At 45.3% G+C, this 13796-nt stretch overlaps 1 protein-coding gene across 2 annotated transcripts in view; it reads left to right on the forward strand.

Moving 5' to 3' along the window:
• DHRS7 (dehydrogenase/reductase 7) overlaps window positions 1-13596 on the forward strand; it is a 75763-nt gene extending 62167 nt beyond the window's left edge. For both annotated transcript variants that reach the window (XM_073571230.1, XM_073571226.1), the window contains 3 exons: window positions 497-619; window positions 1023-1238; window positions 13145-13596. In XM_073571230.1, coding sequence (XP_073427331.1) covers window positions 497-619; window positions 1023-1238; window positions 13145-13186 — 381 coding nt within the window. In that variant the 3' untranslated portion in view covers window positions 13187-13596. The remainder of the gene's footprint in view (window positions 1-496; window positions 620-1022; window positions 1239-13144) is intronic.
• Window positions 13597-13796: the final 200 nt, after the last annotated feature.

The raw sequence follows: 13796 nt of genomic DNA on the forward strand, positions 1-13796 counted from the left end.
CAGTGAAGCTGGATGCACATCGGGCACAAGGAAATCAAAAAAGACTCAAGGGTACAAGAAATATACAGAACAAGCCCAGTAAAGTTTCAGTCGTGCAAAAAATCATTGTTTACATTAAAGGGGCATTCCCACAATCATTACTTACTTGAATCTGCCACAGATCCAATGGTTTCCACTGAGACTGTGAGTGATCATGTCCTGACTGTTTAGTCTGGTGACTAATGATGTGGATGTTGTCACTTCTGATCCTGGTGGGGACCTCTGGAGCAACAGCAGGGTGCAAGAAGAGATCACTTCTTTTCCAAGCAAAATTTGAAGAGTCCTAGAAAACCCTCAATAAAGTGAATCACTGAATTGAATTCTATAAACCTGCTGTATTCATAGAAGACAATGTTGCATAATTGTAAGAAAGTAATTTTGTGAAAGGCTTTTTAAACTTTTTTTTATTTTTTTTTTTTTGCAAAATTAGCAAACCAATGTTTTGTTTTTTCTTCAGGGATTTTTCAATAGTCTGAGAGTTGAGCTGGGAGCTTATCCAGATATTGCAATCATCAATATATGCCCAGGACCCGTACAGTCAAAAGTGGTGGAAAATGCTTGTACTGAACACTATGAAACGGTAAAATCATGCACATTTTCTCCTGCAGACCTAAACGTTGTATCTTTGTGCTTGTATTTGGGTGCTAAATTGATAAATCTATGAACGGGCTCAGGTTTATTCTTCAAGCCTAATATTTCTTGGATTTCCCCATGTTGTGGTCTATCACAGCTCCTTGTCCTGATGCTAGCTCTACTGTCTACATTGAAAGGACTTATAGCACAGTTCATGATCAGTAGAAAACCTTTTGTAAGGCTGTATGGATATTTTTCCCGGATAGTTATGTTTAAGGGTTATAAAAAAAGGATTGGATTGTGTCCTGATAAGAGAAACTTTTTAGTTTTTTTGGGGGGACATGCATCCCTGCAGTCTAAATGCTTACAGTAACTTAGTGTATGTGTGTAATATATATATTATTTTTTAGTCTGTTGCAACATTAACGTATCAAGGTCACAAGATGGCAACAGACCGCTGTGTTCACCTTATTTTGGTATCTGCTGCAAATAACCTGAAAGAAGCCTGGATTGCGGACCAGCCCTGTTTAATCCTGTATTACCTGTGGCAATATGCCCCCACATGGGGATGGTGGATAACGCAGAAAGGTGGTCAGAAGAGAATACAGAATTTCAAGAGTGGAATAGTAAGTGCTGCATGTAAAATATATATGGACCACTTTTCAGGCCATAAATGAATATGTAATTTTAAAAGGAGTGTCCCATGAACAGTATGTATCAGCTGTTCACTGGATATATGATAAATGTATGATCACTGGGGTCCCATCACTGATTCCAAGAAGGGGAGTCCTGTCTGAATGGCGTGGCAGTGTGTACGCGTGACCGTTTTATCATTCATAGGAGAGGAGGTCCCACATATACACTCAAATTCCCATAGATTAATAGATGTACTCTTACACCACCACTCCAGTCACATAAAGGACACCAGATCAATGAAGGGAGGTCTGATGTTATGGATAGGTTCTAAATGCTGCTTGAGTGACAACCCCTTTTAATAAGGTTATTAGGGATGTACATCACTAGTGATGAGTGAACATGCTCGGGTGCTAACAAAGTGTCTTCAGCGTTCTCAAAAATATGCTTGACTCCCCGCGGCTGCCAGTCTCACAGCTGTTCGATATCCACAACACATGTAGGGATTGCCAAACAAACAGGTAATCCCCGCATGTGTTGCCGCTGTCTAACATCCACGAGACATGCAGCCGTGGGGACTCGAACATATTTTTTGAGCATGCCTTAGGCTACTTTCACACTAGCGTCGTGTGACGGACGTCGCACTGCGTCGTGCCAACGTACTGTCACACGTTGTGAAAGTTTTGCACAACGGGGGCAGCGGATGCAGTTTTTCAACGCATCCGCTGCCCCACTGTAATGTCCATGGAGGAGGGGGCGGAGTTTCGGCCGCACATGCGCTGTCGAAAAATGGCGGACACGACACACAAAAAAAGTTACATGTAACGTTTTTTGTGTGCGTCGCGGCCGCCAAAACACGACGCATCCGTCGCATGACGGATGCGACGTGTGGCCATACGTCACAATGCGACGCTAATGCAAGTCTATGGAGAAAAAACACATCCTGCGGGCAACTTTGCAGGATGCGTTTTTTCGTCAAAACGACGCATTGCGACGTACATCGGCCGACGCTAGTGTGAAAGTAGCCTAAGACACTGGCACCCAAGCATGCTCAGATTAACACCTTATCCCAGCACGATCTCTCATCACTATACATCAGGTATAATGTGACCTTTTATTAGAACAGACCTCCTCTGTATTGGAGCATTTATTCGCATGGCCATATTGCGCATACTTTATCATATATTCATTGTTTGGTGTTCGTTATATGGTCGAAGTGTAACGAGCCATGATGTTCTAAAATTGCACGTACAGGAGAAGTGATCTGATAGATGAAGTATCCCAGCGTGATACGTGTTGGAACAGAAAAAGTATGCATGTAAAACGTGACAAGTTATACTCCCCTCCAGCATCGCAGCTGAGGGCAAAGCATTAGGGCAAAGATATAGTATATCTTGACTTCAGCAAAGCATTTGACAAAGTCTCTCATACAATCCTTATTGAAAAAATGACTAAGTATGGAATGGACAAGGCAACTGTTAGGTGGATTCATAACTGGCTTAGTGATCGGACCCAAAGAGTGGTCGTAAATGGCTGCACATCCAGTTGGAAGAATGTCTCAAGTGGGGTACCACAGGGCTCTGTCCTGGGCCCTGTATTGTTCAACATCTTTATCAACGATTTAGATGAAGGAATTGAGGGTAAACTGATTAAATTTGCTGATGACACAAAGCTAGGAGGGATAGCTAATACTAGAGAAGAGAGAGAGAAGATTCAAAAAGATTTAAATAAACTGGAGAAGTGGGCAGCAACTAACAGAATGGTTTTTAACAGGGAGAAATGCAAAGTACTACATCTGGGCAATAAAAATGAAAAAAGCATATATAGAATGGGAGGAATAGGGCTAAGTGACAGCACATGTGAAAAAGACTTGGGTATACTAATAGATCACAGACTGAATATGAGTCAACAGTGTGATGCAGCAGCAAAAAAGGCAAATACAATTCTAGGATGTATTAACAGAAGCATACAGTCTAGATCACGTGAAGTAATTATTTCCCTCTACTCCTCTTTGGTCAGACCTCATCTGGAATATTGTGTCCAATTTTGGGCACCACATTTGAAAAAAGACATCAACAAACTGGAGCAAGTTCAGAAAAGAGCGACCAGAATGGTGACCGGTCTGCAAACCCTGTCTTATGAGGAAAGGTTGCAGGATTTGGGAATGTTTAGTTTGCAAAAGAGAAGACTGAGAGGAGACTTAATAGCTGTCTACAAATATCTAAAGGGCTGTCACATTGTAGAAGGATCAACTTTATTCTCATTTGCACAAGGAAAGACTAGAAGCAATGGGATGAAGCTGAATGGGAGGAGACACAGATTAGATATTAGAAAAAACTTTTTGACAGTTAGAGTGATCAATGAGTGGAACAGGCTGCCACGAGAAGTGGTGAGTTCTCCTTCAATGGAAGTCTTCAAACAGAGGCTGGACAGACATCTAACTGGGATGATTTAGCGAATCCTGCTTTGAGCAGGGGGTTGGACCAGATGGCCCAGGAGGTCCCTTCCAACTCTACGATTCTATGATTCTATGATTCCTGGCACACAAGTTCTGGTCCGTGATGACGTTCTCCACTCTTGCCATATGATTTCTGCCTGCTTAAGGCTGCATTCACACATCCGTGTGACACGTCTGTGCGCTGTTTTTATTTGGTTTTAGGACTGTACACTGACTCAGTTTCATTCATCCATACACACATTTTAATCGTAGATCCGAGTCCTATTCTCATCCATTTGGCAGATCCCATTCAAAGACTATGGGGATCTCTATAATGCTAGTTTCACATTTGCGTTTCAGGGCGCAGCGATGGCCTGCGCACGGCTGCCGCTAAGCCCCGCCGCCTCCGGGCGCATGACGCTGCATGCGTCATGCGTCCCCTATCTTTATCACCGAGGATGCAGGCCGTGCGCAGTATGCGTTTGGCGGCGCCTGTGTCCTTTTGACGGTGCGCCGAGCGCAACCAAATTGCAACAGGTTGCGTGTGGCGCTGGTCGGGGCACCGTCAAAAGGACGCAGGCGCCGCCAAAACACATACTGCGCACGGCCTGCGTCCTCAGTGATAAAGATAGGGGACGCACGCAGCGTCATGCGCCCGGAGGCGCGGCAGGGGCGGGGCTTAGCGGCGGCCGTGCACAGGCCGTCGCTTCGCCCTGAAACGCAAATGTGAAACTAGCCTTAAACGGACAACATACTAAAGACAAAAAAGGCATTCTACTTCAGTGAAAAGAAAGTAATGCAACTAGGATGACGGCTGTGGGAAAAAAAACAAACCCTCACCTTCACAGAGATTGAAGCTTCAGAGACTGGGAGTTCTGTGGAAATTGTATGGGTAAGAATACAGGGAGAGAACAACGGACAAGACACCATTGTAGGCATTTACTACAGGTGGGGCCTGTGCAAGCTGAAGATATGGATGAACTCTTTATGCATCAAATGGCCAAGTTCTCCAAAAAATGACATAGTGGTCATGGGAGATTTCAACTATCCAGACATTTGTTTGGAATCTCTTTCTTAGGCAAAACTAACAGGTCAAGCAAATTCTCATCCTCTCTTGCTGACAACTATAAACAGAAATATAGTGAGGAAACACTTAGCTAACATAAATTAATTCAAGCCTCGAAGTCCAGATGAATTATACCCCAGAGTACTGAAGGAAGATGGCAGAAGAAATTTTTGAACCACTCTCCATAACCTTTGAAAATTCTTAGAACAGGAGAAGTCCCAGAAGACTGCAAAAGAGCAAATGTTTTTCCTATCTTCAAAAAGGGGAAGAAGGTGGACCCAGGGAACTTAGGCCGGTGAGTCTGACTTCCATACCAGGAAAGATCTTTGAACAAATTATTAAACTTGTTTGTAAGTACCTGGATAAGAATCAAGTGATTAACCAGAGTCAGCATGGGTTTGTAACTAATAAGTCATGTCAGACTAACTTAATTTCCTTCTATGACAGAATCACTGACTGGGTGGATCAGGGAAATGCTGTAGATATAGTATATCTTGTGTGGTGTAGTAACCACTGTGTCTGCCAGGGGGGGCTGTGTGGATGTCCCAGGAGAAAGGATGAATGGCCATTACGTATCTCAAAGTGGGTGGCTTTGAGATGGAGACATGTGTTGATCAGCAGTGATACTGCTGAGGTGCTGCTTTAATGTGTCAGGGAGAAGTCTCCAGGTAACTAGGGAGATGGGCGGGTTGGTTACCTACAAACCCCCCCCCCCCCCCCCCCAGGGTGTGTGTTTAAAGAACACTGTTGTAAAGAGTGTGTAAATGCTTGAAGGACCTGTGATGAGGTCAGTCATGTGACCTGGTGGGCGTGGCTATGAACCATATAATGTGGCCAGGGCAGGTCACGTGGTGAATGCAGGGACCCGATTGGTTCGGTTGGAAGGTCTCGTGTGGCTACCTTCCTGACAGCATGTGGACGCTGTGTTTAATGTCTGCAGTATGGAGAAGCAGCCATGAGAGAACCCTGACGGGGTGAGCTATAACTGAGGCTGAAAAGCCTGCGTTTTGGACACTGCTAACAGAGTGAAGCTCTGTCATGGACGCTATGCCGTTTATATGATCTTTATGTTGCTTCTATGGGTTTATGATGCCTAATAAACCACATGGACTTCTGATTTGATGGAAAACCTGTGCCGGATCTTATTTATTAGCTGCCAAGCGAGTGATTCCCTACTTAAATGACAGCGCTACCTCACAATTGGTGGAGAAAGCTATGGGCATTGTTGTAGCCTTGTTGCTGGGAGCAACGGAAGAGGACTGCAAAGTCTGTTAAGGGCAACGCTGAGCCAGGAGGGCTGACGGTTGGGGAAGCCACTGCCCGGCTGTGATTCTGGAACTGTGGGGCGGCCTAGTGAGTAAGGCACTGTCTGGATCGGTGAGCCCAGTGCGGCCGTTTCTCCAGGAGAAAGAGACTTATAGGATACCTCTGCGGTAGAGGGGTCCAAGAACCTGCGCGGCCAGCAGATGACGGTCGTGAAAGCTGTGTTGTACTGACCGGGGTCAGTGAGGAGACTGGTGATAGGGTGCCTCTGTGGAGAAGAGGTATCCGAGGACCTGAGTGGCCGACATAGGTAACGGACAGGTGTTCGTGTTGTACTGACCTGGGTCAGTGGGAAAGACTGTGCACCTGAAGGGTTCAGTGAGCAAGGTCCTGGAGGGTCAGTGTCGGGAGATTCTATGAGAAGAATCGGATCCCTGGAGCACGTGGTATGACCTTGGACCTGGTGAGGCGTGAGTGTTGGGCAGTCTCAGGCGGAGACGGATGTCCTGAAGAGCACCCGCTAAGCCCCTGGACCTGGTGAGGTTGGTCTGTTGGGAAACCCTGGGAGGAGGGTCGGCTCCCTGAATAGCACCCGGTGCGCCCTGTGTGTTGGGCGCTCTCAGGCGGAGACGGTACGTCCTGAATATCACACAGGACACGTGAGGTGTTTTGTGTGTGTGTGTGTGTGTGTGTGTGTGTGTGTGTGTGTGTGTGTGTGTGTGTGTGTGTGTGTTTTTTTTTTTTTGTTTTTTTTTCTCAACTCAGCCTGCGGTGGCTCAGTTGGAGTCAAGAAGGGGACAAGCGGCTTCCTGTAACTCGGCGGGGTTACGAAGAGGACACCAGCCGCTGTGTGTGAACAGCAACCGGTGGTGTCGGTGATCGGTGACATCATGAGCTGTGGTGGTGCCAGCAAGGACTTGTGTGGTATCGTTAAAAGACATATAAACTGTGGTCTGAGAAGACCGGTATAACGGACATGGGGAAATCCCGAAAGGGGGCGGTGGCCCAAATCGGGGTGGTAGCCCAAAAGGGAGTGGAGTCCCAGAAGGGGGTGGTGACACAAATTGGGGTGGTAACCCAAAAAAGGTGGAGTCCCAGGAGGGGGCGGCAACCCAAATCGGGGTGGTTCAGGAAATGGCAGCACTGGTTGCCTCAGTGGGTACGTCTGGGGAACCGCAGTGTGTGTGTGTGTATGACTTTTGAGGAGTGCGGCATGTATTTTCCGGATAATGACGGGCCACAGGTGTGTACCGTGATGCTGCATCGGGAAGGAGTCTCTGGGAGGCTGGACTCAGAGTCAGGTGACTCTGACAAACTCCTCTTGTTTTATCTCTGACCGAGAAAAAAGCCAGGGTTCACTGTAAACATGGGGTCACGGTGAACTATGCAGTAGACAGAGTAATGTTTGAGGGACCAAAGGTGGTGAGTGCCAAGGGGGCAGGATACCACGTGACTTAGTCTATGCCTTGGAGAGGGGCCGGGACTTTGTGTTGTTTGATGTATGGTCGAATGAGGGAGACGTTTCTACTGTTGGATTAACAGACGGTGACGCCTCCTAAAGTGAACAGGTCTGATGTAGATGTGACTGGAAGAAGTACATCTGCCCAACTGACGTCTCGTGACAAGACAGATGGTGGGCTGGGAGATGAGGTGACTGGAGTGGACACACGGTCAGAGGGTAACTGGAGGGTTGACTCGGATGATCGGCGTGACTCAGACTCTAGGGGTGACTGTGACTCTGAGAGAGAGTAAGGGAGCACAGACTAGTTGACCTAGAGAAAGAAGTCTTCGAGCTCAAAGGTCACCTGGCATCATGGCAAGGTCTGAATAAGTCCCTCAGAGAAGAGGTAGGAGTACTAACAAACTGTAAGAGGTCTTCTGTGGGAGAAGTGGGACAAAGACTTACAGTGGCCAGGCCTGAATGAGGAACAGTGTGAAAACAAAACTGAAAAGTTTGGAAGCAGAGGTGATTAGTTTGCAGACGGAGCTTGCTGCTGCAGCGTGTGCTAAAATACAAGCACAGCAGGAAAGAGATGAACTGGCTGATGTGATTGCCAACAACAGAGGTGAAGGTGCTCTGGCTTTGGAAGAAAAAAGGCGGTTAGTCTCGCATTGTTCAGCTTGAAGAAGTGGAGGAAGAACATGGCAACGATGAATTAGCCAATGACAAGCTGAGAAAGGCCACACTTCAGGTTGACCAGATGGATGCTGATCTGAAGACAGAACTTAGTAATGCTCAGAAGAATGAGCGTGCCCGTCAGCAATTAGTTCGCCAGAATAAGGACTTAGAAGCAAAGGTTGCACTACTGGAGGAACAGCTTGATGCAGAAATTAAAGTGTGACAATCTGCTAGCAAACTAGTACATAATACGGAGAAAAAACTGAAGGTTGTACTAAAGCAAATGGATGATGAAAGGTGTAATTCTGAGCAGTACAAAGGCCTGGTGGAGGGAAATGATGTGCGTCTGAAACAGTTGGAATGCCAGGTGGAAGAAGCAGAGAAAGAGGCTCAACGTGCCAATACATTGCACCGTAGGTTACAGTGTGAACTGGAGGTTGCTACGGAGACAGCAGATGCAAAGAACTGTGAGGTTAATGCACTGAAAAGTAAACTTAGATGTGGTGGGGTACCATTTCTTACAAGACGCTTAGATAGAGACAGGATGGTGACTAACCAGTGTCTGACGACGCAGACAGACCGTGACTGGAGGGTCAAAGCCAATGACTGATATTCTGACCGCTGGAGGCGGGGGAGGTCTAACGTAGGAACGAGGCCGTATGACAGAAGGAGACGGTTCTCTCGACCTGTGGGGCAAGGTGTAGTGAGTGCCCGGTAGCGAGACCCTGGTGTAATGTTGTGTGTTCAACCCCACAAGTTTGAACAGAGGGGGGAGGTATGTGGTGTAGTAACCAGTGTCCGCTAGGGGGCGCTTTGTGGATGTCCCAGGAGAAAGGATGAATGGCAGAATACTGAATGGCCATTACGTATCTCAAAGTGGGTGGCTTTGAGATGGAGACATGTGTTGATCCGCAGTGATACTGCTGAGGTGCTGCTTTAATGTGTCAGGGAGAAGTCTCCAGGTAACTAGGGAGATGGGCGGGTTGGTTACCTACAAACCCCCCCCAGGGGGTGTGTTTAAAGAACACTGTTGTAAAGAGTGTGTAAATGCTTGAAGGACCTGTGATGAGGTCAGTCATGTGACCCGGTGGGCGTGGCTATGAACCATATAATGTGGCCAGGGTAGGTCACGTGGTGAATGCAGGGACCCGATTGGTCCGGTTGGAAGGTCTTGTGTGGCTACCTTCCTGACAGCATGTGGACGCTGTGTTTAATGGCTGCAAGTGCCTGAGAGTTCCCTGGAGGGAATGAATGTCTGCAGTATGGAGAAGCAGCCATGAGAGAACCCTGACGGGGTGAGAGATAACTGAGGCTGAAAAGCCTGCGTTTTGGACACTAACAGAGTGAAGCTCTGTCATGGATGCTATGCCGTTTATATGATCTTTATGATGCCTAATAAACCGCATGGACTATTATGATTTGATGGGAAAACCTTTGCCGGATCTGATTTATTAGCTGCCAAGCGAGTGATCCCCTACTTAAATGACAGCGCTACCTCACACTTGACTAAAGCAAAGCATTTGACAAAGTATCTCACACCATCCTTATTGAAAAAATGACTAGGTATGGAATGGACAAGGCAACTGTTAGGTGGATTCATAACTGGCTTAGTGATCGGACCCAAAGAGTGGTCGTAAATGGCTGCACATCCAGTTGGAAGAATGTCTCAAATAGGGTACCACAGGGTTCTGTCCTGGGCCCTGTATTGTTCAACATTTTTATCAATTATTTAGATGAAGGAATTGAGGGTACACTGATTAAGTTTGCCGATGAGACAAAGCTAGGAGGAATAGCTAATACTAGAGAAAAGAGCGAGAGGATTCAAAAAGATATACATAAACTGGAGCAGTGGGCAGCAACTAAGTGTTTAACAGGGAAAATGCAAAGTACTACATCTAGGCAATAAATGAAAAAAACATATACAGAATGGGAGGAATAGGGCTAAGCAACAGCACACGTGAAAAAAAAACTTGGGTATTAGTACTAATACAGTAGATCATAAGCTGAACATGAGTTAAGTTGTTATGCAGCAGCAAAAAAGGCAAATGCAATTCTGGGATGTATTTACAGAAGCATACAGTTTAGATCACTTGAAGTCATTATTGCACTCTACTCCTCTTTGGTCAAGCCTCATGTGGAATACTGTGCCCAGTTTTGGGCACCACATTTAAAAAAAAAAAAAAAAAACCTCAAACTGGAGCAATTTCAGAGAAGAGTGACTAGAATGGTGACTGGTCTGCAAACCGTGACCTATGAGGAACGGTTACAGGATTTTGGAATGTTTAGCTTTGGGGGGGGAAGAATCAGTGGAGATTTAATAGCTGTCTACAAATATCTCAAGGTCTGTCACATTGGAGAAGGATCATCTTTATTCTTATTTGCACAAGGAAAGACAAGAAGCAATGGGATCAAACTGAATGGGAGGAGACACGGATTAGATATTAAAAACTTTTTGACCGGTTGATCAATGAGTGGAACAGGCTGCCATGAGAGGTGGTGAGTTCTCCTTTCATGGAAGTCTTCAAACAGGCTGGACAGACTGGGATGACTTGGTGAATACTGCTTTGAACAGGGGGTTGGACCAGATGGCCCAGGAGGTTCCTTCCAACTCTACCATTCTATGTGTGAATATTTGGTATATGTGCCATCTGTCATTTTTGCAAATTGATCACAGACCCATTACAATGAATGTCGCATGTCCTGACCTATTGTCTGCAAAAAAAACAAAACTGAGGCATGACATACTTCTATCCATGTAGTGAATCAAACTTGCAAAAGCAAATCATTAGCCATGAGGAAAGAAATGTATGGTATTCCTATTTCACAGTTTAAAGGGTAGGAGAAGTTTCTTAGGTGGGAGAGGGGGCTTGGATGAAACTGACATGTGAAAAATGGCTAAATTCAGACATGCATATGACCAAGGTTGTCAGTGGCTATATTGGGTTATATGGAAAAAATCCTAGCAGTTTGGTCTGATTTATAGACAAGACTAGTGCATGTAAATAGAAGGGCGCTGCTGTCCACTATGCCGACAACCACATGGAGCAAGCCACGTCAACAATTTGCGAATGTGACTGGTATTGAAAGTGCAGTGCCTGTCTGATCTGGATCTTATACAGCCTGCCATTTCTGCTAGCCTCTTGTCTGTCTGACTCTCTTCAAATATTCACTTTTTCTAATTGCCAATAATGGAGTACAGATGTGAATTCATTAGTAGCAAATATCTGAGACAAAAAAATCTTCCTGATCCTTTGTTTATGCAGCAGAAGAGCCACCGCCAAATGGATGGATAGTGCGTTGTTCCCCTCTCATTGAGAATACATGCACGCTCAGTCAAACCAAGTATCCGTGTGTATAAGGATTTGGAAGGGATGGCTGTCAGCACTCTAAGTTGTACGTTAGACGTGAGACACAGGATGCGCAGGACACTGAACCAGAACTTTGCAAACTTTTTTTTTTTTTTTCTTCTACCTGGCAACATTCCCAGGGCCTCTTTGTTAGTAGGCCCGGCTCAACATCATGCATGCAATGCATAAATGACTTTAAGTCAGACCTACCAGTCAGAAGGCCTATGGCCAGGGGTGGAGATCCTCCAGCCCTGGGGCTGTTCACAGCCGATGATGACCTTTCCTTTTCTCTGGCCTCCAGGCAGAATCCCTTGGCCGCAGTGCTTGGGCCGACAGCTCCACTTTGACGGCTGCTGGCCCTTTAATTTCTTTTTGCACTGCACGCATGCAGTGTTCGCCACTGAACACTGTGGCATATGCGGTAAAAGATTACATACTGATGCTGGCCAGTGCTGGTTCGTACTTTGTTAGCATGCTATGTGCTTCCGTTTCACAGAAAAAACAGCAGTCGCAGCCCCAGTGTCTCCTGGGATGTCTAATACTGCAGCCCTATGTCTTCTGTAATGTATGTTTCAGCACCATGTCTCCTGTGATGTGTGTGTGTGTATATATACAGCAGTCTGTCTCCTATGTGATATGAAGACAGCATATCTCACACTGCTTGAGTTCAATAAATCTAACATGCTCAGTGATAAATTTTGCACTGTAAGGAGACCTAGAGTGTAATATACATCTATGTTTGGTACGACTTAGTGCTGTGAGTACTTTGATAAGCTTTGTAAAGAGTCACCTGCGCTCCAGACCGACGCAAATCTGAAAAAGTAGTTGCGATTAGCAACATCATCCATACCACCTAACATCACACACCTTACCAAAGAGAAGCAGTTCCAGCCATTACATTAGGGACGAGCTAATTAAATGTTTGCCCAAATATAGCAGGATAATTTTAAAGTTGATTTTGCATGGCCCCCAAAGGATGCTATAAATATCCAAATGGCCACTGGTACAAATAAGGTTCCCCACCCTTGACGCAGGGGACTAGTAGCAGGGCTGTGGAGTCGGAGTCGTGGAGTTGGCATAAAATAGACCAGCTCCTAAAATATATTATACATTGGGTACAGTGGTTCAATGCAGGTTGTGCTGTAAAGTTTTTCATAATTTGGGAAAATGTCCTGTAAATGTTTGTTCTGTTCCTGATCTAATGATCTTGGCTTTTAGTTGAGATGAATCTATGCTGCACTTTCTCAGTAGTGACCAGTGTTGTTGAGTCGTAGATTAGATGAATCTGTGCTGCACTTCATGTACATGCTCACTAGTGACTAGTGCTGTGGGGTCAGGGAAATTGAGGAGTTGGAGGTTTGGCTTGCCGTCTCGATAGCCCTGGTTAGCAGGTAGTGGCTGGTTAGCAAGGCTGTGTGCTGGGGGCCACTGTCAATCAATGTGGAAACTAAGAGGATCCGTCAAAACGTTTTGCTCAAGTGAAGGGGCTCTTTTATATTTACCTAGACAATTGCATTGCCCTTTTACCTTGAATTGTCTCCTACCAAAATTTTTTAAACACTTGCTGTTTATAGTGTTGCAGTAATTTATGGCAGCTCCTATGACCCACTGTTTATATAATTTTGAGTTACTGCCTTTATTAACACTTGTGCAATTTTCGTCTGCAGGATGCCGATTCTACTTTTGCCTTTTCAAAGAAAACTTCCTAATGGGAGATACTTTGCATTCACCAACATCAAGACTCAGAACTTTATTCTGCTTATGAAGACCGTAACAACCAATAAAAACTGCAAGCTTTGCCATAGATATATTGACTTTGCTAATCCTTTTGCATTACAGTTCTGGTGAGGGAGAGCACCAATACACTATGTGCAAACAGTATATGCACAGTGTTAGTACTAGCTACTTAACAGTTGACCAAGTGTATTCACAAGGTTTATTTTTGTTACTGTTAAAAACTGTGCGCATGTTGCGGATTTGCTTGTGGAAATTTTTGCACGGTTTCTGCCTCTCTTGGCAGACAACGCAGTTGAAATTCCGTGTGGGTTTGATGTGGATTTTCATACGGATTTGTATGCGTTTTGGAAGCTAAATAAAGATATTTTTTAAAAAAGCGTCATTTCCTTGTTCAACCTCTTCTTTTTCATTCAACATTGAAGACCATAATATAATTACATACCATGTTCAAATTTATAGCGTTTTCACACACGGAATGAAGACAGCTATAGTGATTCAGTCTAACCACTGTTACCCCCTTAACGTCCAATGACTGGCATAGCCCATCATTGGACGTTTTCCCGGCTTTGATGTGGGCTCCGG

This window comes from Dendrobates tinctorius, unplaced genomic scaffold, assembly GCF_039654945.1.
Source record: "Dendrobates tinctorius isolate UK_male_01 unplaced genomic scaffold, ASM3965494v1 ptg000006l, whole genome shotgun sequence".
NCBI classification, from domain to species: domain Eukaryota; kingdom Metazoa; phylum Chordata; class Amphibia; order Anura; family Dendrobatidae; genus Dendrobates; species Dendrobates tinctorius.